Here is a 27,162-nt window from a genome sequence, read left to right as displayed (position 1 = left end):
ATTTGAGCTCACTGAGTGTAAAGGATATAAAAACACAAAATAAGCAGCAACAGAATGGCTACTGTTGCGCCCAATGTACAGTCGGCCCCCTTACATGATGTTGTGCAAACATTTAAAAAACACATGAATATTATATATTTGAATTGCTGAAAGCTGATAAATGAGTAAGAAATGACTATCAAAAATTGTCTGAACTTTATTGAAACATTTTGTCAAATACAGTGAGACTGATCATGGAAAATACTTACTATATATACTTATTATTTTTACAGCCATATTAAGAATCTATGTTCCAACAACAAAATTGTGGATATATTTTCATATATATTATATTTTTGTACTACCCCCTCCATTTAGTACTGACTGCAACAGATTTGATTCCGATTCGAATCCTGCGATGTGTATGTGAACTCTGACCTCGGTGAATAGTACAGTCAAAAAAAACCTGTGTGGCCCAAAGCGCAGCTCTGGGCTAAAGAGAATACATCTTGTTGCGTTGTGGCAGCTTGCATCTTATCCAATTTTGACTTTGATGGGGGAATCAATCAGACGCCGTTACGTAACACAAGACAGTTGTCTGGTTGCGTAACGACTCGTGCCTCCGCCCCTCTTCTCTTGCCCCGCGCATGCGCGTTCGGCGCCGCTCGCTCCGCCATTGAGGGAGCCACCACGATCAGCAGGAAAGGGTCAGAGTCACTTCGACAGGCAGCAGCTGCACGCTTCTCTAGGCTCAACTTTGGGCTCGAGCTTACGGTCCTCGTTAACTCTGGACTCGCGCTCCTCTCGACTGCCGCGGATGATTCCGGCTGACAACCGTGTGTGCCGCCGCCGAGGGACGCGCGTTGTTGTTTCCTTTTAAACCGGATTGCGAAAGTAACGGGGAGCCTCGGCTAGCAGCAGCGGCTATAACGAGGCTATAGCGGGCTAGCTAACGTTAGCTGGCGACCTGGCTAGCTGCACACGAGCTGAGCACTGCTCGGTGGCGGGGCGGGGGGGGCGGTGTGCCAGCAGCGTCGTTTGATGGATCCGAGGATCGCCTGGTTTCAACCAGAACAGCTTGGACCCGCGAACGACCTGTGGATGCAGATTTGGGAGACGACCCAGGGGCTCGGCTACTTGCATGTGAATAACCGATACACCACCGGACCTCAGAGCGCGTCGAGTGTGAAGGCGACCGTCAACGGTGCGCCGGGAGCCGTCCTCGGCAGCAGGAACGGGGCACTCGACTCCAGCAACACCGGCGGCGGCGGCGAAGCGCGGACCCGGGGGATGTCGACCTCAACGGGGGACGGAGGGCTGGCGGAGCAGCGGGACTTTATACCACTGGAAACCAATAGCAACCACAACAACCGAGCCACTGGCAGGGGCGGCGTCGCCGTCGGCCGGGGGCAGCAGCAGCAGCAGCAGCAGCAGCAGGGCAGCGGGGTCTCCGTGCTGTCGAGGGGGCCGACGGACGGGCACCCCAACAAACGGAAACGGGACAACAAAGCGAGCACTTTCGGATTCTATTCCCTGCCCTGGAACGGCGGCTCCGACGCGGGGGGCTGCGACGGCTACACGGGCACGCCGTGGAAAGCCCGGAACTACTCCGAGGGAATCGTGGGGTAAGGCAGAGTTTGTTACGGTCGATTGAATCGGGGAACGCAATGCTGGGGCAACCCGTCGTGAGTCACGTCGGCGGCGAAGCTGGTCGGTGGGTCCCGGTGCCGCGCGGGACGTCCCGTGCAAAGCAGGAGTCGACCCCCCTGTGGTGCGCCCCTGCGCTAATACAGCTGCACGCGGACGCGCCACGCGGGGACCCAGGGACACAGGCTGTCGGTGCCTCCGCACCCAACGGGATCCACCGTTGCACAACTCTGTCGGTGGCTACGTGTGACACCGGAGAGCTGTCAAGACCAGGGCGTTTTTTAAAAACAACACCAAAACATTCCCACGTTTGAGATGCAGAGAGTGCTGTGGAAAAGGTTCGGGTGGAAGCTGGTGATCGGCCTCAAACGAGTTGATTATGAGAACATTTTTAGTGGATCTCATAAGAAAGCAGACATCAGCAACCATCACCTGTTCCCACACGGTTGCCTTCTGAGTTACTTTGCAGAAAACCCCTTTAAACATCCAAGAACTTGTACGTGTTTAGTTTTGTTTCCTCACCACTGGTGTTTCAATACATGGAAGGACTAAAGTCACTTGTTCAGTTCTGACCATATAAACAGAACGCGGCAGCCGGCACCACTTCACATTGTGATCTGGGCTGGCTGATACTGTGGCCTTCTCTAAGGGGTTACAGAAGGGGGCTCCTTCAGGGGTCCTCCTTCAGCCTCCTTAAGTCCACGGATATTAGGCTGGCAGGACCTCGGAGGAAATCACAGTTGCCGGAGAGACGTTGAACTGTACGTGCGTACAGTGTGAGTAGAGGCCCACACGTTTACGATGACCCAAAGTCAAGTTTTGTTTTTGAATAACGTACAAGCAAAATCAAACACATACAGTTACTGTCGACCAACCCCAGGCAAAGGACCATAGTAGGGTGACAAGCAACTCTACCTCATGCTTTGTGTATACCACCACACTACAGTCTGTGGTGTGCATATCTGTACACGTGTGTCCCGCAGAAGGGCACCAGAGAACACCAGGGAGAACACCACGGTGACCTCCTGCAGCAAGAGGAGGTCATTTGTGTGGTGTGTTTGTCCGGACACATTTGAAAAAGTCAAGAAAGCGCATCGTGTGTGCTGAAATAGGTTCGATATTCGAGAATAGTGCCGAGGGTGAGGAGAACAGTACAGGAAGTCAATGAATGAACTGAGCAGCCAGTAAAGTTTGCGAGTGCCGACCATCTGGACCATCTGCAGTTACAAATGTCAAGCGGCACTCGCCCGTCCGCACGCGGTTCCAGTGGACAGGATTTATAGCACGCGAGCCCTTCGTATAAATCACTTCTTCCTCCGCGTCAACGCTCAGATCATCGTGGAACCAGAGGTATTAAGAGAGACCAGAGGAGAGGCAGCAAGTGGGAAATGACAAACAGTAGTGTCTAAACGTGACCTTCTGCTTTCTAATTCTTCTTCATTGTGTCTGCTGTGTATTTGTCCACAGCTCCCACTGCAGTTCAAGAGTGTGACTTGTGGTTGTTTGTGCACAGTAACTATTGCGCCCACAGAGGTGGAGATGGACACACGTTTCCACAGGGAGCATGCTCGCTGATTTAACCAGCTTGGGGGCAGAGCGATTCTTTTGAATCAACTGGCGTCATTGACCTGATTTGTAACAAAAAGGTGTCTGTGAAACGCCTGTGCTGCGCTCCATCATGAGGGACAGCAGCTGTGGTCAGCCTGGATACAGGTGGTAATAACGCAACTCAGTGATGATGACACGTTTTCATGTTCGAAAGCGAATGGAGGCGCTCATCAACACACAGTTTACATGTTGGGGAGTGCTGCACTTTGAAATGGAAACTCTCGGGGTGTGACAGGGCAACACAGAAAACTGGAATCAGACATTCTTGGCAGAGGGAGGGTTTGGATCATACTGAGCCAACAGATGGCCAGAGAAAATGTGAGCCATGCAGCACAAGTGTCTTTATGCGTGTTTTGATACTCTCAAAACAGGGAAATTGATGTGTGTTTAAGTTCCCTCTCTCGCAATGTCAAGGAAGGTGATAAAAAAAAAATCCCTTTACCAAAATTGATGGGACCATAGCAGTTGAACTTCATTCCTGCGCGAAACTAGACATTTCATTCATTATGCAGCGTGTAACATTAAACTTGCATCATTGTTCATACTCTTTGACAGCCATAGTTAGTTGTGACGTAAGAATTGCTATATTTGATTATTGTCATATAATGTTTTATGACACTGATTTGGTTCTCAAAAAATTTCAAAATAGTGTCTTGCTTACAAACTATCGCAACATATCAGTATATATTTAAGCAATGGCTCGTTCGCGTCGGGCCGAACAATGCCCCTTAACTGTGGTATGATGAGCATATATCACGGTCTGAAGTGAGCTATTGCTTTTATAAAACCGCTACAAGTGTGGTAACACTTTCATTTCACTTCATTTCATTTTTATATCGTCAAAAAAAAGCATCTTTTTAACAAATACAAAAAAGTAGTCCCCCCCTGGCTGACTGCACAGTGCACGGCGGTTGCTATGAAACACACTGTAGCGTTGCTCAGTAAGAAGGCTACGAGACGGTAGCTGGGTTCGCCCGCAAATCAAGCTCACCATGTGCTTTGAGTTCTCGTGAGTTTCCCCGACTTCACTCCGTCGCTACTCTCGTCTACTCACGTCTACTCACGTCTACTCACGTCTACTCACGTCTATTCACGTCATTACTTCCTCAGTCGCAGAGGGTGACGGACCTGTGTAAACTGATTCGACGCCATAGCCGCGGTATATGCTCAATATACCACGGCTATGGACCAATCAGATTGCTTGATGTGGGCTACCCGTCTTATAATGAACCGTATCCACTGTATCACGACACGTATCTTGTGGCCAGACTCTTGTCAATACACAGCTCTAGCATTAAGGTGCGATGTGTAATACATGCACATGACATTTATTAACTTAACCTTCTCGTAACTGCATCCTTTCCCCAGCTGAAGTTCTTTTTAGATATGACAACTGGAGAAAAATATTTTGGTGGCTCAGTTTTAAAGGCCTTTTAGGTGCAGAGACCCCCCCCCCCCCTCCCCCCCAGCCCTCTCTGCTAGACGTGTAAATAAGCAGAACACCAGAGTGTGGATCTCAGTCTTTGGCTGATCCTCATTTATAGTAATATGGAAGCTCTGTGTTTGCATAAGGACATTCCTCTGTGATTAGCTCTGCTAATACCAGAACCTGAACCTAAGAGCATTGATCAAGTTCGTCACCACTGAGGACTCTTGTCTAAACATACCCTGGTTATTCACAATGACAGCATGCCCCATTCTATGGCATTATGGGAAATCTCTTTCGAAATGTATAGACCCGACCTGTACAGTATATACACGTGTGTGTGTGTGTGTGTGTGTGTGTGTGTGTGTGTGTGTGTGTGTGTGTGTGTGTGTGTGTGTGTGTGTGTGTGTGTGTGTGTGTGTGTGTGTGTGTGTGTGTGTGTGTGTGTGTGTGTGTGTGTGTGTGTGTGTGTGTGTGTGTGTGTGTGTGTATGGCTGTAAAAGCTGTGTTATGTTTATTCCAAGGTTAAATCTTCACTCAAAAAATGTTTTGTTTTTGGAGAACTGCGGTCAGAGGGAATAATGAACCTCCGGCTGCATGAAAAACAGTTTTGGTGGTTTTTGGTTCCGGTGGTTTTTGGTCACCTGACTTACAGGTTCACAGCTTTACAGCTTTACAAAATGGTACAAAGCAGGGGTGAAAAAGAGGCAATAAATCTCCTCACAGTCGTGTGACAGGGCCTCTGTTGCTGACGTTCTTGCTGGCATAGCCCCCTCAGTTGGTGAGATAGAGAGTTGTCCGCTCTTCCGTAATGCTGTTGAGTGTTTTCTACTACAGCAACACTGCAGCGCTACGATTTGCAGGTTGAGAAATGGTTGATGTCTTGATTTACAAAGAAATTTATGCTTTTGCTGCCCTTTTGAACCCCCCCACCCCACACACACACACACACACACACACACACACACACACACACACACACACACAGACACAGACAGGGGTGAAAATATTACCCTGCTCCCGCTACGACGGTGCGCAGGATAAAACGGTGAAGGAGGGTTTGAAGTTGAAGTGCATTTTTCCATGGGACAGTCTGTACACTATATTTGGCCATGGGGGTCTGCTAGAGAGGCACAGGCGTGTGCTTATTTGCGTTTTATGCTCCTCCAGTCTTTCTGGCACTGGGCAGGTCCAAGCGAACGGCCCACAGCGCGATGGAAAGGGATCCGTGTTTACATGCTTCACACGGCCTCACTCCCACAAAACAAAGCCAACCCTCGGCGAGGGAAACCCGAGCCCCTTCTTTGTCTATCCAATCAGACTGGGAGCTCTAAGAGAGTGCCCCCCCCCCCCCCATGTTTTCTAGAACAGCTATTTAGATTCTTTATAATGGGCACAGGAAGTCAGTGTGGCCTCGGAGAGGTGCAGTCCATTTCTGTCCCGCCGAACTTGTGCTCCGATCTGGTACCGTGTCGAGGATTTTTATTGTGTAGGCAAGATGAGAAGTTCCAGTCATTTTTATGACAGAGAGGCATTGTGAGAATACATTCAGAGTGGTGGTGGACTTACTAAACGGGTCTGTTGTTTTTCACTATAGCCGGTCATCGTTAATCTAAATGACCTCTATTATTGACAAACACTCAGAAATTCTAAGATTGATTGGAGATAAATTCCTTCACAAGTAATAGTTTTGGCTAATGCACTTTCATATGCTATCCTGGGACACAAACTGTGTTGTGCAGTCACGTTACTTAACATGTTAGCTTACACCGCGACTCTTGATGTCACATCATCAAAAAACACATATTTAGTGAAATTCTTATTGCACAAAACATGAGAAAATATTTGACTTGGAGCGGGAGCAACTAATAATAGTTGCCCTAATCATTTGTCTTGATATAATAATAAAAAATGCTCCTTTACTTGTATCTTTTTTTTATATTTTGCAGTTCATATATTGGTTATTATGGGACATGTAATTTGGTTCTTGGTTACATGTTTCGTGATTTTGGACCGTACTCATGATTTGACGGTTTGGCCGCACAAGATTTTGGTCACACTCCTGAGTTGTTCTGTTGTGCACAAGGGCACCTCCACCTGAGTTGTTTGGTCTATTTAAACGGTGCGCTGCTTTTTCATTCTCCTGCATCCTTTATTTAAAAAAAATCTGTGAATAGAAAGGCCCGAGCCTCTGCTCTTTTCTCCGGACGTCTTCGTTTTAATCACCCGTCTTCACACGCGGCAAATGTCCTGCTCATGTGAAACAATTTGCTCCCGTGGCCCAAAACGGCAGCAACAACAGGGCGGCCGTGCGCCCGATTAATTTCCGCGCGGCCCGGCTACTTTCCAGTGGTGAAGCAGAACATCACTCGCAGGCTAATGAAATGTGCGGTTAATCGCTCGCTGATGAGCAGCCCCCGACCACGGCGCTGTCGCCGTTTATTGCGCCGCCGTCGTTCGAAAAATTTACGACTCCAAGCGCCGGTGCACAGGTGGCACTTCTGTGACCAATGCTCCATTATTAGAACCGTGGTCCATTTCGCCTTTACTGTCTTTGACATCTACGTCGCGCTCCCCTCCCTGTGTCCCTGCAGGCTGACTGGCTGTCAGCCAAAGCATGTGGGCCTGTGAAGAGAGGAGCTCTCCACATGCTGCTCCTCTGGACTGTAGGTGAAACCGCACGTGCGGGCAGCTCATCATAACTCAGCCTTCCCATGTGTAGCGAGGAATGTGTCCCCCCCCCCGCACACACACACTTCCTGTCCAACTCAAACCTTTCCCGTGCTCCAGACTGATGTTGTCAGCATTGCGATACACAGCCCTCGTGCTTTTTTTTCTTTCTTTCATAGCCTGTGGTTCAGGCTGGGACCCTCTGAGCACGTTTCCAGAAGGAAAGGGCTTTGACAGTTCCTCGTCGGCGTTGTCTGGGATAATACTTTGTGATAATGTGTTACAATCTCACAGAGCAGGGTCGGTGTTAAGCTGTGGCCCGTGCGCTGCTGAGAACCATGTGCTTGTCACGTGAAATCGCTATCTACCGAGGTCTATGCTCAATCCTACCTGCTGACGACGACAAAAAACTTTATGGACGTTTTAACCGGACATTAACACGGGTAGAGTTTTTGTCCCGGTACTGCCGATGACATGATCAGTCTGAAGCTGCTTTCAGACGGGCACTGAAGTCGGCACATTTTCCTGAAACTTTCCGGACGTGCTGTATGTGAGAGAACGCAAGTGTCCGCGAATGTTGCTGCGGACAATTTACAGAACTTAATCCAGCAATTGCTTAAGTAAAATGTCGCGGGACGCGTCAGAGTGGGCCCATGTGACAATGCGGGACGTTGCCTCCAGCATGCTCCACCCCGACGCCACAGAATGTGTCTGACTCTTACAGTCTCCTGCCGCTTTCTTCACATGTGAACGGCACACTTGTGTAAGAAAATGAAATATCATTTTGAAACTGTGGCAGGAAAAAAAACCCTATATATAGTGTTTATGTGGTCGCCTTTATGCAATGCGCACATGGTATGCGTCAGGCCTCTGATTCTTTTCATTCTCAGTTGTTTTAAGTTTTACTTTCAAAAGAGACCACACTGTCTACATGTTACTTTTTGCATACTTACGGCAAAACAGCAGAGTCAAACTAAAGACTCGCACATGCTTCACATGCCTGGAGCAAAACAAGCAGAAAGAATGAATTTTGAAAGTCTGCATTGAATTTATTTCCCAGCTGTGTTTTGAATTAATAAAAAAAAAAAAAGAAGAAAGGCTCTGGGTGGTGCACAGGTGCCAGATTGGGTGAAGTTGTTGCAAAGTTGGTTTCAGAAAGCTTGGATAACAAACAAGGACGTATTGAACAAAATTACTGACAAACCCGTGTTTATATTCCCACTGTTCCTGTTCCCATTGTACCTGGCCTGCTGCATCCCTCACCTCCGATCAGCGGTGTTTTGGCTTCTGTGTAACCGGAGCCGTTTTGCCCCCCTGGCCGACACTCTGCAACGCCCCACCCCATATCAGTTTTATTGATGAAACATTAATGAATCTGCCACCTGCGAGACGATGACACACCTCTGCTCGCGTCTGTCGTCGTTCTGGTTTTGACGAGCAGCGCATGATGCCACTTGTTTTTCCCTCCCGACCTCCCAGCAGTGTCACACAAAACGCACAGTGCTCACTTTTGTGAAGTCAAAAGTTTCACTGCCACCGATCTGATCTAATGCGGAGCGCAGTTCATGGAGAACAGTCTCGTGTGTCCGGCAGGCGTCTCTTGACACACAGGCGTAATTGTCTCAGTGCTCTCACAACTTGTCTGCTTTTGAGTATGAAATTCATTCGACAATCACCTTCCCACCGTTATGCCAGGATTCCTTAAACAGTCGGTGAGTATTGCTGAGTGTGACGCGACTCTCACCTCTCTTTCCTTCATTTACCCAACTTAACAGATGGCTCTTGTTCACATGAAGGCATTTTGGCACCACACCCACTCCGCTCTCTTTCACTCCCTCGCTCTCCATTTTTTTCTGTTTCACCTCACGATCATATGTCTGGCCGTCTGAATTATATTTTCCCCCCATTCTTCATTTCCTTATACCTTATTTTCTCTTTCTAGCACATTTCCTTTCAGCCACCTGCAGGCCCAACGATGCGTCTCAGATGAGGTGTTGGAGCCTTCATGTAGCTGCCCTGCAGGGATGTCGAACGTCCTACTGTAGCTCGTTGTGAAACGATATTTCATAATACAAAAAATTTGACGTGACGTGCTTCAAGAGGGGGAGAAAAAAAAAGGACAGCAGAAACTCAGAGTCGGGGTCAAGTTGACACCAGGAGTGAGGACGGATATGACTTCTTGAAGAGTAGCTTGTTGCAAAAAAATGTGATTGCATCAAACTAAATGGTGATCAAACTAAATGGTGAACTTTGGGCATGAATAACAGCAAATGTGGACCCGGAATATGATGTGGTATATAACAACTGGACAACACTGTCTGATAAGGCACAACACATTTATGTAACCGTGGTCACAGTGCTACTACAACTCAACTATTTAACAAATTTAACCCCCTGGCAGTATTTCTAAACACCGGGCATACAGAGCCAACTGCAGTCAGATCAAAACAAGACTTTAACTACAAGATCACTAGTAGTCATAGGCAACCATCAGTGAGTATATGACTGGGATCCACAAGAATAATCACATCACAGGTGAAGTGTTAGGAAATCAAGTAGTGCTTAAGCTGAAAGTGTTTTTTTCTTCAGGAGCTGGAGTTCTCTGGAAACCCTTCCCCGTTCCACAAAGTTACATAACATTACTATTATACTTGCAAGAGGAATAATCGGATTGTGCCAAGGGTACACGTGCTTCATAGGCAGGCTCAAGCAGACTGAGGTGTAATCGATCCAGAAAGGTGAGGCATGAAACATTAACCCAGTGGCTGCTCTCATCCCGTGATGACAAGGGAGCGCCCGTGGGCTGCTTGCTGTGAAATGAAACCTAGTGGTGCTGTTGTGGAGAAGAGCTGCTGCAGCTAAACCCAGAAATGGGTTTTGGTCATGACGTACAGTAATAGAGGCAAACTGGGGGGGGGGGGAGAAATATGATACTCATGCCAGAAAATGCCCTATTTTGTTTTTGGGGAAGTTTATAGAAGTTAGAAAATACATTGGACCTTAAAGCCAAATAGGATCATGAGTTCCTCTTACTTCTGAAATCCCTCCGTTCAATTAAATTAACTTAAATAAGTGAAATGCTTTTTTGGGCTGAGGTGTCATAACGTTTCAGATACAGATCTACATAGAGCTATGTTCCTTCAACCATTGAATCATAACTCATGTGCCTCGTAGTGCAGAGTGTAGCTCCTGAGTTCCTTTTACTGACAAATGAAACCTAAAGTTTCATTGTGGGGCAGGAGTCTGCAGTGTGCACAGTTACTAGAGCCTGGTCGACAGGGATCTTTCCGGAACTGATACCCGAATTAGGAATTTATATATGATACTGATATATTGGCGGATATAAATATACTAAAAAGAAAATTGACAATGATTCCGAAGATGCTCTTATTAAGCTCTTATGACAAAGAAATTTAATTGAGGCTTGAATGATTTAAGTTTAACCACAAACTTCTTTGTCTTTTCTGCATTGTCTACTTTGTAAAATAATTTTTTTAATTTCGGCAAATATAATTGCAGATACTGATGTGTCAGCGAAAGGCTCATATCGGCTGATGCTATGGGCCAACCGAAATCCTTGCCTTCAACTCACTTCACGTCTTTATTTGTGGTCGGCACGCCGAAGATTTCGGCCAGATAAAAAGCGCCGCATCAGTTAATGGATGTGTCTGTGTGACAGATGTTTCAGGGAAAAAGCACAGTTCTGATACAGTCTGCACCACATGGAACTAATATTGCGGTGGACTGGACACAGCGGCTGGCTGTTTCCACTGAGTGGAACTTCAGGTCCTTCAGTCCTCTTCATTTTCAGTAGGATTCTGCATTTACATTCAGCACAGTCACACTTGTTCGCAGTCAGCGGGGCCACATTCACACCGACACCAGCAATGCATTCACTCCACACCCTCAATGAAACCACTGTCTTGACACACCCTGACTGGAGGGTCATCTGTTAAAAATGACTTCTGCCCATATCATGAGTCATCTAACAGATCAGGAGATTGACAGGAAAATTCCTTGGGAACAATTTTGGTTGGCCATTAATTGTCAAATGCCAAATATTTCCGCCACTTCAAATTCATTTTTGGGTCCTGTGTAAGCAAACAGAACATTTTTGGGGTTTTGACCGCTGGCGGATCAGGGGATTGGTTATAGGTCGTGATACTGCGCTGTAGGACACGGTGACGGGCATTTCCAACTATTTTCTGACATTTTGTACAAATAATCAAGAAATGAATTGTCACATGAATCGATAATGAAAATAATTAGTTTGAATAATTGTTAAATAATCCTAGTCGTAGGCTGGGTAGAAGACAGTTCTGTTCTGCAAGTATGAGTAGTAAGAGTGTTACATAACACACACACACACACACACACACACACACACACACACTTTGGGGCGTTGTCCAAACAACAGTCAGTCATTGTTGGTAGCCGCGAGTGTTTTCCTCGTCCAACTTTCTGTGGTACGCACACCGCCTTGCTTCGTTGCCTAAATAAATCTATGAAAAGTAGAAATATCACTTTAATTCCCTTTTTTTTTACTGCGCCAAAGGGGAGTAAACCTGTTACTGGCCTAATCTGGGATTACATGGCTGTTTGTGCACATGTGCCCTGCCAGCATGTTTGTGCTCTTATTTGTCTGCCCACAGAGACTTGTCCCTGGGTCTAAGTGTCTGTAGACAAGCTGGTCAGTGAAAAGGTCAGTGCATGTGGGCAGAGTGACCTGATCCAAGGGCAACTGTGTTGCCTTTGCTCAGCCCGCCCGTACTGTTTTTCTTTTATTTTTTGAAACACTATCTTTACTTGGGTTCCTGTTTTGTTTTTGCTCTGCTCCAGTTTACCAAGAATAAATAATTGACATCTTGAGCGCTGCTTTGCTTAGAGAACACAAAACCTTTGCCTTCATAGTGTGCAAGAAACCTTTCACTGTCTACCTGGACCCTTTAGTTTAAAAAAAAAAAAAGATTAACTTCCAAGCCTATCTAGTATTGGTCAGGCCATATAGCTGCGTGCAGGAATATTTTTCTCTTGAGCTGTAGTTGTGGACAATAGGAAATGTGATTGCCCAATTGCTCCAACAGAAACCCGATGATGACAGAACATAGCAGTCAAACGAATATTCAAACCAACCAATAAATGATTTCTACCTGTGCCTCCACTGGAAGGCTGATAGTGGGACTGTTTGCAGAGCTTCTGGAGACTCGCCCCCTTTAAAAAAAGAAAAGAAAAAGAAAAACTTTTATTTATCAAGGGAAGGTTGAGCTTTTTTGGCAACACCTGCTGTTACATAAATCCATATCTCAGTCTTGCTTAGTACAAAAAGTCTTCAGCCGTGGCTCACAGGACCTGTTGAGTTCAGCTGCCTCGCCTGGTGACACATGACACTATGGATGTATTACACCCTCATTGTCAAACATATGGCATTTATTTGACTTCGGCTACGACTATCGGGCATGCAGAGGGATAAAGAGGAAAGGTAAAGCGAAAGATGAGATAGAGTTCATGTCTTTCTACTTTGCAAAGTACTATAATGTTCTTTGATATAAAACACTTAGCTCCAAATTGCGCTTTCTTTCTTCACATTGAACCATTACAACAACCCCCATCTGAATCCTCACACTCCTAAACCAAACTGCTACAACTGTAGTTAATGTGTAGGTAGTAAGTAAAGATGGCTGTGAGCTATGCCCTGTCAGTGTGACTCAGTGTGTATCTGTGTCTGCGGCAGTGACTGTTGTTGGTACATATTGTGCCTTTTTGCTCCGCCAGCAGGGAGAGCACAGATCAGACCCGGAGAATGAGAGTAACCCCGGTTTTTGTTGGTTCAAAATAACTGTGTTTGACATTGACTGTTGCCAAACCTCAGGTATCTTGAATTGGTAAAAGTACTCAAAGTTCCCCTCCACTCAAAAAAGGGTTGTTCTTCCGTTTCTGTCCTCTAAAATGTCTGACATTGACTATAGGGACTTGTATCTGAGCAAATGTTGTCACTGTAGAGGTGTTTTCCCATTCCTCTCCTGGAGGAGGGGATTTCTGTGCACTTGTCTGAAATTCAAACGAATCCTGGGCGAGCTAGATTTGGAACGTCACAAATACAGAAAACCAATCGCTGTCCATTTCAGAGGGAGTTTTTAAAAACGTTTTTTGGGGTAAACAATGTTAAACAAGATATTAAGCATAGCAGATTATTTTTCTATACTTTAACACGTGACTGGAGGGGGTCTTTAACTGATCTGTTTATGTAGTAAAGTCAGAGTAAACTGCACCATTCCACTTGTTTAGTTGCCTGTTGTATGCCTTGGTTCTTCCCATCAACTTCTGAATGTCTATAAATATGTACTTGGTTTATATAAAAGCATACATTCATTAGTTTTAAGGGTATAGCTTTCCCCCTGCCGTGACTTTTCCCACATTCTTTCACTCCTAATACCTGCTCTGTGTGTTGTGCAGGTTACACGAGGAGATCAGCGATTTCTATGAGTACATCTCCCCGCGACCGGAGGAGGAGAAGATGAGGCTGGAGGTGGTGGACAGAATCAAGGGGGTCATCTACGACCTGTGGCCCAGCGCTGAGGTACGCATCATCCCCAACCCCCAAAAAATCTTTGTGATGGATCCGATTTATTTTTTTTCATGTGCCACTGATAAACTGCGTGAGTGAGAATTGCCGTCAGGTGTTTGTGAAAAACCGCCAAACAAATCTTGTGTGTAATCTGACAGCGATGCGGTGAGGGACGCCATGCATCACCAGAGGTTATTTTGTTTCGGCAAGAATGGATTTGTAAAATAGACGGTAAATTATATAACGTGTGTGTGTGTGTGTGTGTGTGTGTGTGTGTGTGTGTGTGTGTGTGTGTGTGTGTGTGTGTGTGTGTGTGTGTGTGTGTGTGTGTGTGTGTGTGTGTGTGTGTGTGTGTGTGTGTGTGTGTGTGTGTGTGTGTGTGTGTGTGTGTGTGTGATATCAAGGTAAAGGCTATAAATTCCAGCCTTTCATAGTGATTCCTCTTGTTTTCTGTTATCTCGCTGCTGCACAATAATCTGTGTGGGCCATGTTAATCGGCGCCACCTCAGGCATTCTTGCACCCAATGACTTTGATCCTGCTGATAGAGCGGTGTGCTCCGACGTGTGTCTGCTCCGAGCTTAGCAGCCCCTAAATTAAGGAGCACAATGCAGTGCCAGTCCCGGCCTGCTTTATTCCTTTTCCTGCCACAGAGGCAGTTTTGAGTACATTGCTAGATCAAAATGAAGACAGAGTTTGAAGATGGGGCCATGTAACAATGATGACGGAGTACTAATGTAATAATGCAAGAATAACCTCTGAATACTCATTTTGATGGGCATCGCGGCTTGTTTGATCCCATCGCATAGATGGTTTTTAGTGGGGGCTGCAACTAAAGATTATTTTCGTAATCGATTAATCTGCCGATTTTTTTAATCTATTAATCAATTAGTTTTTTGGTCCATAAAATGTCATAAAATGGTGAAAAATGCAGATTGTGTTTCCCAAAACTCCAAGATTTTTTTGTTTTGTCCAGACACCAAATATATTTCATTTACTGTCACAGAGGCAAAAATAAACCAGAAAATATTCACATTTAAGAAGCTGAAATCAGAGAATTTTGAGTAATCGATTAATCGATTGACTGTTGCAGCTCTAGTTTCTAGTTAAACGGATGTCTTCTGATCAGTAGATGTCCACCAGACACTCAGGAGTGTTTCACAGAGTCACAATCTCTCCGGCTTTACAGTATGAGCTAACAGTGACCGACCACACTCACAGTATGGGTCGCGTAAAGGTTTGACCGGACGCTGACGAGATGAGATAAAACATGGCTCACCTCCGTGACCTCATCGTTCACAGAAGGGTTCAGGCTTTACTGTTTATTCATTTGTAAACACGGCCCTGCAATCAGCTTAACCGTGGACATGTGACCGGGCTGTAAACTACTAGCTGTTGTGAGATGTAGGGAGAAGGTTTAGGAGCGTTAAGGTGGGTTCAAGGCTTAAGTCTATTTCTGTCTGGACGCCAATTTTTACGTGCTCAGTGGGAGGTTAAAAGGTGGACGGTGGGGGTTATTTTGGTCACCTCAGTAAAGTGCAGATCAGTGGCTAAAAGTGGGTTTGAGCATGTCAACATCCTGTCAGTTTTGATTGAGTCATTTTCTCCATCATTGCAACCCCAGCTGAAGGATATCCTCTTGTGCAATCGAGACCATACGTGTCTGTGATCCATCGGTTGAAATGCCCCTGAGGTGTCTGTGTGTGTGTAACCGTGTGTATTCTCTCCCGCAGGTCCAAGTGTTTGGGAGCTTCAGCACGGGGCTGTACCTTCCAACAAGGTGAGCCATTTGGTTTCCCGAACCAGCCCCCAATTTTAAACACACACACACACACACACACACACACACACACACACACACACACACACACACACACACACACACACACACACACACACACACACACACACACACACACACACACACACACACACACACACTGTTTTCCCCGTTGCCAAACTGTGACTTAACTGCTGCCCTATGAAAAACTAATAATGCGGCACTTGGTTATGGAGAAAAATGCCCCGTCTCTCCAGAGAATCATTATCTACTTTTATTCTTAGAATATGTTTCAGTCATTTTTTTTAGCACTGCTGGTCCCAAATCTGTTTAAAATGTTATACAGAGAAGCCTGTGACTGCTGACAGAGACCAAGAAGCATGCGCGCGCACACACACACACACACACACACACACACACACACACACACACACACACACACACACACACACACACCAATAACTGCCTCCTCAACACAGACACGTCACCCGGATTAGTGGACTCTTGACACCATAATGAGCAGCACTGTAATGGGTCTAAGCTGTTTTGTGTATCCATGCACGTCTTTTTTTTGTCTGGGAACATTTGTTACGATTATATGTATCTGTATTTCAGTTACATTACACAAATACAATGTACACTTGCAGTGGCGGCTTTTGTGTAACCATAGTGTACAGTATGCAGTGAACACAAGGCACACACACATGTTAAGCTCTGTCTGAAGATGCATGTTGCTTTTTAACAAGAGGGAAGAAAAGCCACATGTCTCCAGTGACCAACCATGTGAAACATAATTTAAAAAAACATTGTTTTACTGTTCATAAGCTGAGGAAAATTAAACTTGAAATGAAAATGATTTTGCAATGTGTTTATCACATTAAAATACTTTGGAGTTTACGTTTGGCCGCATTAGGAAAAGTAGATATGCTCCGAAGCTGCACTTTGTCTCGCGTAACTCTTGTATGGTACAGAATGAACATTAGTCCGACCTCTCTTTAATTTCTCCACCAGTGACATTGACCTGGTCGTTTTTGGGAAGTGGGAGACGCTGCCACTCTGGACACTGGAGGAGGCTCTGCGGAAGAGGAACGTTGCAGATGAGAACTCCATCAAGGTTTTGGACAAGGCCACGGTGAGACACGGTGTTCTCACCTGCATGTTGTACTTGTGTATGTATTGTGTTACAAAATATTTTTCCTTTGTTTATGGCTCGAAAAAAATGTATTTTCTAGATGGAGTACAGCTTTGTAACTGCCATTGTGAAACTGAAGCTACCGAAGCTAAAAGACAACAAATCTTAAAGATGTTTGGATGACTGACGCTGTCAGTCAGTCAATAATTTGATGAGATCAAATAGACGTCGTTACTTGTTATGAAAACATGATCAAATCATTTTTTTGATCGGGTTCGGGAAGTTTTGATTTAAATTCTCTGTTGTGCACAAATTTAATCTGTTGTAGAATGTGGGTCTGTCAGTGTTGCCCCATGTGAATCCACAAGTCAAACTTGTGATGTTTAGTGTTTGTGATGATTAATTATGTTTCAGTCATTAATCAGTATGATGCTGTCAGTCACATTTCATCAATACGAGCTGTAATGACAGTTCCAAAACGATGATTGTAGTAGTGAGTGCCTCATGCAGATCGAACGCGAAAGCCTTTTGCATGCAGTGTCTCTGTACGTTATTTATAACATTGTCTGAATGCTGCTTTGTCACTTTTTCCCCGGCCATGACCCGCAGGACCCGCCGGGGGTTATGACCCCCACATCACTACTGATCGGTTTATGTGCTTTGTGCACAGGCATTTACATGGAAAATGCTAAATTTGCATCAGTACTTAAGTTCGCCTCAAATGTTTCAGTGCTGCTTTGCTGCTGACATACAAATCAAAGCTATACACAAGAAACCAAAGTCAAATTTTATGTTTCACATACTTTTCGCCAATTAATTTGATTCTGATCCTGATTCATATTGCTCTTTAATGTGGATCCCATTTGTCTTCCTTATCACGTTTTCCAACTCCCTCACAACCTTCAATGAGCTATTTTGTGTTTGTTTTTTTAACCTTCCATAGATTAGATTTTCCTTTCCGTTTGAGTTTATTATTTTATTTTTGGGACTCCAGCGATTTGAATAAAGCTTTGTGTTTGTGTTTCAAGTTTCACTTTTGTTCGTGATTTCATAGAGCAGATTAGCACTCCAAGGCTTGGCTCAAGGATTTTAGTTAAGGATTAGCCAGTAGGATGATTAAATCAGGAAACTGGTTTGTGTACAATTGTGCGTGTTGTTTTCAGATTTACAGAGGCCTTAAAAGTAAAATTATGGATGCGGGTTTATTCACAAAAGTCTTTCAGCAGAACGTCAGTCAGCGAGGTGTGAGTCGGCAGCCTGGTCTTGAGTTATTCCTCTCTGACAGTGTGTAATATTTGTGTTCCCAGGTTCCCATCATCAAACTGACGGACTCTTTCACTGAGGTCAAAGTGGACATCAGCTTCAATGTGAAGAGTGGCGTCAAGGCCGCTCGCCTCATCAAGGAATTCAAAGAGGTACGGTTCGCAGATTCAGTACTCAACACTGCTGTAGTTTCAGGAGCACCATGAGCTTATATTAATATAGGATATTAATTATTGCATTATTCATCATTATTGCAGCTGTAACATTGAAATCTAATTGGTTTTACTTTCTTACTGCATTAAATACAAAGTGACATACATTAGGTCCTTTTAGTGTCTGGGTTTAGTAGCACGTGCAGCATTTTAGCAGCACATTATGACAAAGTTCATTTGATTCAAAAACACTGTTTAATGTTTTGTGCGGCATATTCAGAGTAATTACTTCATAACTCTCTTCAACGAAATTGTTCACGATGTAAAAAAGAGTACTAATATTTTAATATTGTAAATGTCAGGCTCTGAAAACTTCAAATGGGCCTTACCCAGAGGATAGTTTTCCTCTAGAGGGTGCTGTAGACATCAAGATCTATTCCGTACTCTGCTCTTCACGTGCCTGTGTTCCATCCTGCAGAAATACCCTGTGCTGCCTTACCTGGTGCTGGTGCTGAAGCAGTTCCTACTGCAGAGGGACCTCAATGAGGTGTTTACCGGTGGAATCGGCTCCTACAGCCTGTTCCTCATGGCCGTCAGCTTCCTGCAGGTCAGACAATCGGTCTTTGGCAACAGCTCTTATTGTTTTGACAACTATCTGTGTTTAGAGTTTTGGTTTAAGCACTGTAGGTGTCTCCTTACTTTCTCTGCTTCTTAATCCGGGGCCTTGACAGAAAACCTTTTCTATTCTTGTACAATTCTGTAAATGACAGTAGATTATTTATTAGAAATTTGAAATAACCTTGACTCCTGTAATTGAGTCATTGCCGGTAAAAAGGACCTCATCATGGACGGATTGTAGACAATTGTTAACCTAGCCCATAGACGTTTAGAAAGGACAAATTCCCACTTTCTTGAACAACGAGATGATTCTGACATCCACTCGTGCTGTGTGCTTTTTCCAGCTTCACTGTAGGGAGGACGTGTGCAGTCCCAACATCAACATCGGTGTTCTGCTCATTGAATTCTTCGAGCTCTACGGTCGCCACTTCAACTACCTGAAGACAGGCATCAGGATAAAAGATGGAGGTTGCTACGTCGCCAAAGATGAGGTCCAGAAGAACATGATGGATGGCTACAGGCCCTCCATGCTCTACATTGAGGACCCACTGCAGCCAGGTAGGATGACTTAGCACAGAGGATAAAGGTTTGGGGATGCAGGTTTTTTCCCGAAAAGGTAAAAAGAAACATTCCCTTACACATATTGGAACATCGTGTATCCTCACTTTCAGGTTTACTCAACTTGACCGTTTGTCTTGTGTCCAACAGACAACGACGTTGGCCGCAGTTCATACGGTGCCATGCAGGTGAAGCAGGCATTCGACTACGCCTATGTGGTGCTCAGCCACGCCGTGTCACCCATTGCCAAGTACTACCCCAACAACGAGACGGAGAGGTAAGGAGCTCATTAAAGAAGCTGTCAATCACATATCAGGGCCCTGTACTACGAAGCAAGTTCAACACACCCAGGATATGTTTTTCGTTGCCTGGATTGACTTAACCAAACATTGACGGTCCTGGATCACCTGTACTACGAAGCTGGAAATCAGCTGTCTCAGTCAACCCTGGGTTTTCCAGTCCGGTTACGAGCGCGTTCACGTGAAAGAGGTGGAGTCATAAATAAAGATGTTAATATGATACGAAAAGAAACGCTGATACGTGCAGGTCGATTTTGGGCAAACTAAACTGAAAAAAGAACCACTCAAAAGATTTGTAAACATTTAAAGTTAGCCTAAAAATATCATGTAAATAAGCACATTTTTGACCTTTTGTCTGACGATGATCAAACTGTCATGAAGAGCGACGTTCTAAAAAAATGAACGTGAAAAAAAAGCTTAACGTCACTTAATGTGCTAAGGCAGCGATCTATAATCACCAAATTTCTCTCAGATATGCTTCATCATAAACACTATCACCTTTGAAAAAAATCTTACCTGAAATCCTATAAATATTGACGTTATCTTACGTGAAGCACATTAAGTGACGTTAAGCCTCATCACGGTAAGCGGTGAAGTGATGTCAGACTATTTCATGCTGCTGAAGCAGAGGAGAGACGTTTATGTGTGATGAAGTAAATCAGACTGAACTGTTCATTCATGATCATGAGGAATATTGATCAGTGTGTGGATCATTATTCTGATAAAAGAGACCGTATTTAGTTTTTGTTACTATTTATCGCCACCTTGGTGACGCGTGAAACCCTTTTTTTCCTCCTAACCCTGGAAACTCCTTCGGCACGCGCCACGCCGTTCAAAGGAGAAGGGGTAATTGTTTTTCTTTAGAGCCGATAAACTTTTCGAAGGTCAAGGCTCATGAATAATGTCGATTTTCTCAAACTAAACTAAAATTAATCTGTCGGGAGTCAAATCATCTTTATTGAATTCAAATGAATCACTAATATAAATGCGTCTTATGTATTTATTTGGTGCGATAAACTCTCCCTCTGATTATTTGAAGTTCTGGGTTAAAACCAGGGCGGACACATGAAAAGTGGAACAGCAATATGATTCCACTCGTTCATAAATATCTGATGCCCTTTATTATTTGTCATGTTACTCTGAACTCTGTTGTTAAATATCTGATGCCCTTTATTATTTGTCACGTTACTCTGAACTCTGTTGTCCCTGACGGGATCCTGTTGAATGATGACTCTGGTTTCCAGTGATCTGATTGGTCAGTAGTGGGGCTGTTGACAGGCTTTGATCTCGTATCTGGAACGTAACCTGCTTCGTATAGGACGGAAAACCCAGAGTTAAAGCTCAAGTTACCTCGATAACCGCAAATGTCCCAGATAATGAGCCTTGTCGAGTTATTATCATCTGATCTGGATTATTCACAATCCTCACAATCAATTAGTTTCTTGTTCAAGTTGTCACTGATGATTTAATGTCAGTCATAAGAATGTTCAGTTGTTGTTCTCATTGTGCTCGGCTTAATTTGATAACTAAGAAAACGTCAGGTAATTAGAAGTAACACTTGCTTTGAAATTGCTGTATAAACACTAGTTTAACAGGCCGCACCTCCTCTTGTGTCCCGCCACAGCATCCTTGGCCGAATAATCCGGGTGACACAGGAAGTGGATGAATACAGGGACTGGATCCGAAAGAACTGGGGTAGCCCATCCCAGAATGACCTGCCACACAACAGTGAGTTCAAACACAGACCTTTTAGTTTTTGAAACAGAAATTTAACTGAAATCTAGAGAAGAAATAACCTGTCCTCCTTGTTTACATTTCTTCCTTCTCTGTAGGAAATGACGTCACACTATTTGAGTCCCAGCAGCTCGATGAGTGCAACAACAATGTTCCGGACGATGATGACGACGATGACGACGACGATATTGTTGTGGTTCTGCCGTCAGCCCCTCACAGCAAAACCTCCTCCAACTCTTCGTCTCCATCCCCTTCACTGCGCTCCACTCCTTCCTCATCTCCGCTGTCGCCTTCTTCAACATCCTCCACCTCCAGCTCCAGCGACGCGGTCAGTCGACACACACACACACACACACACACACACACACACACACACACCCCGCCCTCAATTATTGCTATTATATGTCTTATCTGTAGCACTTGAAGCTTTCATATACTATTTATTCATCCATTTTGTCGGTTTTCCCCAGGACTCTGATGGCACACCGTGTAAGACAGCCAAGCAGCAGTCGGGTCGGGGTCCCAGCGCCCACAGAGAAAAGTCGGCGGCCGTCAGTAACCACCGAACACAGAGCCACACTACGAGCACTCCATCTGGAAGCAACAAGGGGGGAAAGGTGCCCTCAGCCATACTATTACATTATGCACCACCAGATGAAAACTGTTCAGTTGAATGCATGTGACTGAACGCGACACATAAATATGAGTCCGTACAAATCGTTTCTGATAGCTGTAACACATTTTGTGGTATTTTCCAGTGCCTGATAAAGAGCTGTAAAATGAAACTTGGCATATTTCTCCAGCAGGGAAATCCTGCAGAGACACTGATGTTGTTTTTTTTGTGCTCTGACCACAGGCCAGGATGTCTCGTTCCCACCACAAGAGTGGCCACCACGGGCAACAGAGCTCCTCATCCAGCACCAAAAGTCACCCGGGCAACAAGCCACACCACCAGGGCAACAGCAAGAAGAGGAAAAATGTACGTGACTCTACGCAAGAAGATCTCTGCAGATAGGGTCAACCTCGCCTGCCCCCCACCCCCACCCCCGTCCTCGTCTGCAACTGACTGCCTGTCATGTCCCACTTCTGCTGCCAGACTCCAGCCTCAGGAGGTTGATAGTAGTATCAAAACAACTTCCGTTTCTGTCTCTCTGTCAAGCTTTTTGGGATGACGAGCAACAATTTCTTGCAGAAAAAATATGAACAAAAAAAAAAAAAAAAAACAAAAAGAATCGTTATAGGAAATGGGGTGTAATTTCTTGGACCTGAACTGAAATCACAAAAGGATAAATGCTCATTTGCTTCCCAAGAGCTTCTTATAAGGAGCGGTTTTCCTGCCCTCAGCCAGCACCTACACAACATGCCTCTTGCGCCTCCTGCTGTTCAGGAGTACACAGGTCAGGTTTCTGGAATCTACTCTGGAGCAATACATGGAGCTGCTGGCTGGAAGAAAAAAGGATCAAAAATTTTATCCAAAAAAAAAGAAAAGAATAAGCAAATGGCTTGAAATGTATAGAAACAGAAATGTTATGTTTAACAACAGAAAAATATGTACACAGATTTTTTTTTAAAAAGATGGTAACTTACAAATGCAATCAGTAAGAGTGGGACATAACTTATGCATGAGATTTTTTTTTGTTGGTTGATTTTTATGTTGGTTTAATCTGTTTTGTTATGTCCAAACAGGTTATAAAATGATTTGTACAAAAAAGCACCAGGAAAAAGAAAAAAAAAGTTCAAAAGTATATAAGTAAAAAGGAGATTGTTTTTCTTATGACATTTTTACAAGATATACCGATTGAAGATATGTAAACATGCACATCTTGTGCCCGCAGCATTTCGGCCAAAGCCGAGGGCTGGTCCGGGTCCCATTGCCAACATAAATCATCAGCATCTACTTTTACTCTTGGTTGCTCTCTGTGAGTGTGCTACAGTGTTCAAAATTTAGCCTTGAGTGAGCCACTGCTCACGCACAGCCCTATAGACGACTGGCTGAGGGATCACCATCAGGTCACGACAGTGTAGAGGCTTTAAGATGACCGCTTTAAACGAATAGGAGGTGATAATGGTTTTATTGAAAAATCCTACACTTGAAAAAAAAACAACAAAAAAAAAAAAACTTGTGTTAAAAAATACAACTGTGGGTGATGATCTGTTCTTTGGGTAATTTGCAGACTACAAAAAAAAATCATTTCTATTTGTTAAATGTATTTATTTTTTTATTAATTATATGAACATAGTATGGATAAATGTATTATTAACATTAGAGCCCATATCTTTGAGTCCTATATTTGAAAAAGGATGAGTCGCAGGGAGGTGGGCTGGAACCAGGTATATTCAGGTACAGTAAAATACCACCTTTTTTTCTTTCTTTTTTTCTCTCAAAGTGACAGTTGAGTGACCAAGTTACTTTGAAAAGCCTGAGAGACCACTTTACAAGTCATACAGTGATAATTGTTTTTTTAAACTGGCTGGTCAACTGACTTTAAAAGGGAGCGGATTGTGTTTTCTTTCTTTTAAAAAAACAAACAAAAAAACCCTTCATTTTATAAACTCTCATAGCAACAAAAACCCTTCAATGTCAACACCCCCCTCCCCTCTGCCGTTGCAGTGCAACATACTAGCCTGTAGATGGAGTCCTTGCTCTTGAGTCTTTAATCCACACAGTTTGGGGCTTGTATACTGCATTTGGACTGGTTTATCGCTGCATTATGGTTTGTGATTGACTGACAATACACTGATATTTCAAGTGGACGGGCAGCTGCACACACAGAAACCCCGTTAGGCTCAGCGCTTGAGGGAGGGAGTAACACCAAAGCACAGTGCAGACCCCCCAATTTGCCTTTGTCCCAAATGTGACCACCCACGTTGAAAACTAGTAGCCAGCAATAACTACCACTTTACATTAAAAATGATATATATACACAGACACAAGTGCATTGTCCCCCCCATCATCATCATCATAATGATCCTCATCATCATCATCATCATCATGATCCTCATCATCATCATCCCGGTTTAAATGCAGTATACAAACGCTGCTTGTGTGGTTGATGGGGGCAAAGAGGAAGGGGACTAAAGTGAGCCGGGGCCACCTTGAATGTCCACTGAGCATTTCTTTTTTTCACTGCAGGACGACTTCACCACACAACTGTACTCATCTGAAACTTTGTTTCTCTGCAGCTACTACAACCCATGCAATAAAAAAAAACTGTACAACTACACTGTGCACGCGTGAGTGAGTCGCTTCGTGTTTCTTCTTCTTCTTCTTCGAGTTGTACCATGAAGACGTTCATTATTTTTTTTTCTTCTGTCTTTGCTCGTGTCAATGCTTCAGCAGAAAAACACTGTGTGGAAATTGGATAAACGGAAAGTGCCATTACATAAGCGGTGCTGCGATGGTGATCGGCGCGTGCGTGCGTGCGTGCGCACGCCAGGGACGGAGGTGGAGCGTCTTCGCGCGGCGCTGCGCAGCAGCAGACGCGCGCGCACCGCGGTGAAGGAGCGCGGGGACCTGAGCAGCAGCAGCAGCAGCAGCAGCACGCACCCCGCCCCCCCCCCTCTCCCGGGCTTCCTACACCTCCACCTTCCGGACGGGCCACCTCCGAACACTCGTTCCACGGGACGTGACTTGAGAGCCGCCAGGTACCGTGTGCCACACACACACACACACACACACACACACACACCGACCGAAGTTTCGTTCACTTGCAGCCGTGTTTTGTTCCTCCTAACCCTGGATAGAAACTCCTCCGGCACGCGCCACGCCGTTCGAAGGAGAAAGGGGGCAATTGGTTTTTCTTGACAGCCGATAAACTTTTCGAGGGGCCGAGGCTCGTGCAAGAAGTGTGCCCTTTTTTTATAAAAACATTTTTTTCAGAGTTAAAAACCATTTAGTGGAGACTTTTCTTTCTTTCGCGCCGCCGCCCGGGGACCCGGACACCCGGGGGCCCGGGGACCCGGGGGCCCGGCGTCGGGCTCTGCGCGTCGAGGCTTCCCCCGAGCCTGAGCTCTGAAGATGCCGCCGACAGCCCTGAGTCGCGATGCGACCCATTGTGTCTTCTGTTGCTTCTTTGGTGTGGTGCCCCCCCAAAAAAGGGTGATCGTCCGCCAGAAAACCGATTTCCGTCCTTGTTGGCAGATGAAATACTGTGTGTTTTTCTCATGGATTGTACGGCCCATCTAAAGGCATTTCAACAGGTGAAAATCTGCATGGGTTATGATCTGGGACAGAGCAGGTAAAATAATGCAGTCGTAAGGATAAAAAGGCAATCATTTCTTTATTTCATACATAACCCCTTTACCATTATATCATGTTAATCAGTCACCTGATTCAGGTGACAGGATGGTGTTTCCTGTGAGCAGCCTGATGAAGCTCTAAGTGTCATGAAGACATATATCTCGGATAACACTATGGACATAGAGTTGTGTCGTGTGCCCGTTATGAGAGTTTGGTGCAGACGAAATCTGTTTTTTGGCAGACGATCCCTTTTTTGGCACCACGCCGGTCTGTCAAGCGGCTCGTGTTGTCTTCCTGAGTGTGGAGAGAAGTCTTCCTGTCTTCGCAGAATACGAATATGAAAATGACCTGTAATGATGATAAGTTTCTTGTGTGTTGGTCTGAGATTTTTCTCCCCCCCCCCTCTTAAATTCTTATAGTTTTGCTTCAACACACCAGTCATGTTGTTTTGTCTTGTGTCAGTGACTAGGTGTTGCTTCCAAATAAGCCTAAATCCCCAAAATATTTTTAGGGGAAGTGAGTTTTCTTTTCTGCTGAAGTGCAGAAATGACGACTTGATGAGTTTTCTCTTCGTGACTCTCTCCTTGATCATTTAAGCTCCTGGGTTCTAACAGGACCAGCTCCTCTGCCCCGAGTGCCTGCACCCTGTCATTTCACAGTCACTCGTCTCTATTCAAAAAAAATTAAATAAGTGCCACATAAAACCAGATGTTTTGAACAAAAACAACAAAAAGGGCCTCATAGGATTGTAAAAGAAGCGACTGCTTCCGATGCGAGCGGGTACATTGCTGGCCCCGTCTTAGCTTCGCAGATGGCTTCGATTAAAGGAAGTTTTTCGAAATATGCATCGTTTCGCCATTCATGCACAGAATGATGACCTTGAACGTGTCGCCCAAAAGGCTGAAGCTCCCTCCAGCTAATTTGATCGGTGAAAAACTAATGCCACAGAGCTGTTGCTTTTTTACTGTGGAGCCGTGCGATGTCGTTTTCAATTTCACTATAATAAAATGGCCTTCAACTCGGCTGGTTAGTTCACCCATTCAAAAAAACCCCAATAACCCTCTTACTTTGGCTGACTGTTTTGGTTTTCTTTGCCCAGATCTCATATTACTACCGCAAGCCCTGCATGTGAAATGTGGTTGAATTTTTTTGCCAAAGATGTCAGAGGTGCTGTCAGTAAGCTTTCATAGGAACTAATGAAGAAATAGTCCAGAATTTGTTGAAATATGCTTGTCTGTGTATTTCAGCGGCTGGTCAGAGGTCAATGAATTGATTTGTTTTTGTGGACTTGACAACCCGACTCATTTCTCAATGTACAACATGGGTGCCTGAAGTCACTGTCGACCCGTAGTGTGCAACATTTTTGCTGATGTGACCACTGTGGATGCAGAAATCCACTTAACTTATCATTTTAGGAGCAGACATACATTGGCTGCGTGTAGATGCAAACAAGTAATCCACCTTATATGACAACTGTTGCTTTTATTATTCCT

General features: G+C 44.8%; 2 protein-coding genes across 4 annotated transcripts in view; both read left to right on the top strand.

Annotated features, from left to right (window-relative positions):
- Nucleotides 1–617: 617 nt before the first annotated feature.
- On the top strand, nucleotides 618–24,651 carry tent4b (terminal nucleotidyltransferase 4B). The gene is made up of 12 exons (XM_035627701.2): nucleotides 618–1,604; nucleotides 13,784–13,907; nucleotides 15,627–15,673; nucleotides 16,685–16,805; nucleotides 18,113–18,220; nucleotides 18,699–18,827; nucleotides 19,183–19,396; nucleotides 19,547–19,673; nucleotides 21,320–21,423; nucleotides 21,528–21,757; nucleotides 21,900–22,046; nucleotides 22,286–24,651. Exons 1-12 carry the CDS (start codon nucleotides 1,021–1,023, stop codon nucleotides 22,442–22,444), a joined length of 2,094 nt encoding a protein of 697 aa, XP_035483594.2. The 5' UTR covers nucleotides 618–1,020; the 3' UTR covers nucleotides 22,445–24,651.
- A 277-nt stretch (nucleotides 24,652–24,928) lies between these two features.
- Nucleotides 24,929–27,162, top strand: part of adcy7 (adenylate cyclase 7) — a 55,984-nt gene continuing 53,750 nt past the window's right edge. For all 3 annotated transcript variants that reach the window (XM_035629537.2, XM_047331469.1, XM_035629534.2), the window contains exon 1: nucleotides 24,929–25,074. The gene's annotated coding sequence lies outside the window, so the exon portion shown is untranslated. The remainder of the gene's footprint in view (nucleotides 25,075–27,162) is intronic.

Source organism: Scophthalmus maximus, chromosome 4, assembly GCF_022379125.1.
Source record: "Scophthalmus maximus strain ysfricsl-2021 chromosome 4, ASM2237912v1, whole genome shotgun sequence".
NCBI classification, from domain to species: domain Eukaryota; kingdom Metazoa; phylum Chordata; class Actinopteri; order Pleuronectiformes; family Scophthalmidae; genus Scophthalmus; species Scophthalmus maximus.
Note: the sequence above shows the minus strand (reverse complement) of the source record. Positions and strands in the feature narration are given on the sequence as shown.

What these genes read in the sequence shown, in the direction of transcription:
- tent4b (XM_035627701.2), top strand. Translation starts at nt 1,021, where the DNA reads ATGGATCCGAGGATCGCCTGGTTTCAACCAGAACAGCTTGGACCCGCG. An exon ending in TGAGGACCCACTGCAGCCAG is followed by an intron (nt 19,397 to 19,546) that starts GTAGGATGACTT and finishes TGTGTCCAACAG; the next exon opens with ACAACGACGTTGGCCGCAGT. An exon ending in CCCAACAACGAGACGGAGAG is followed by an intron (nt 19,674 to 21,319) that starts GTAAGGAGCTCA and finishes GTCCCGCCACAG; the next exon opens with CATCCTTGGCCGAATAATCC.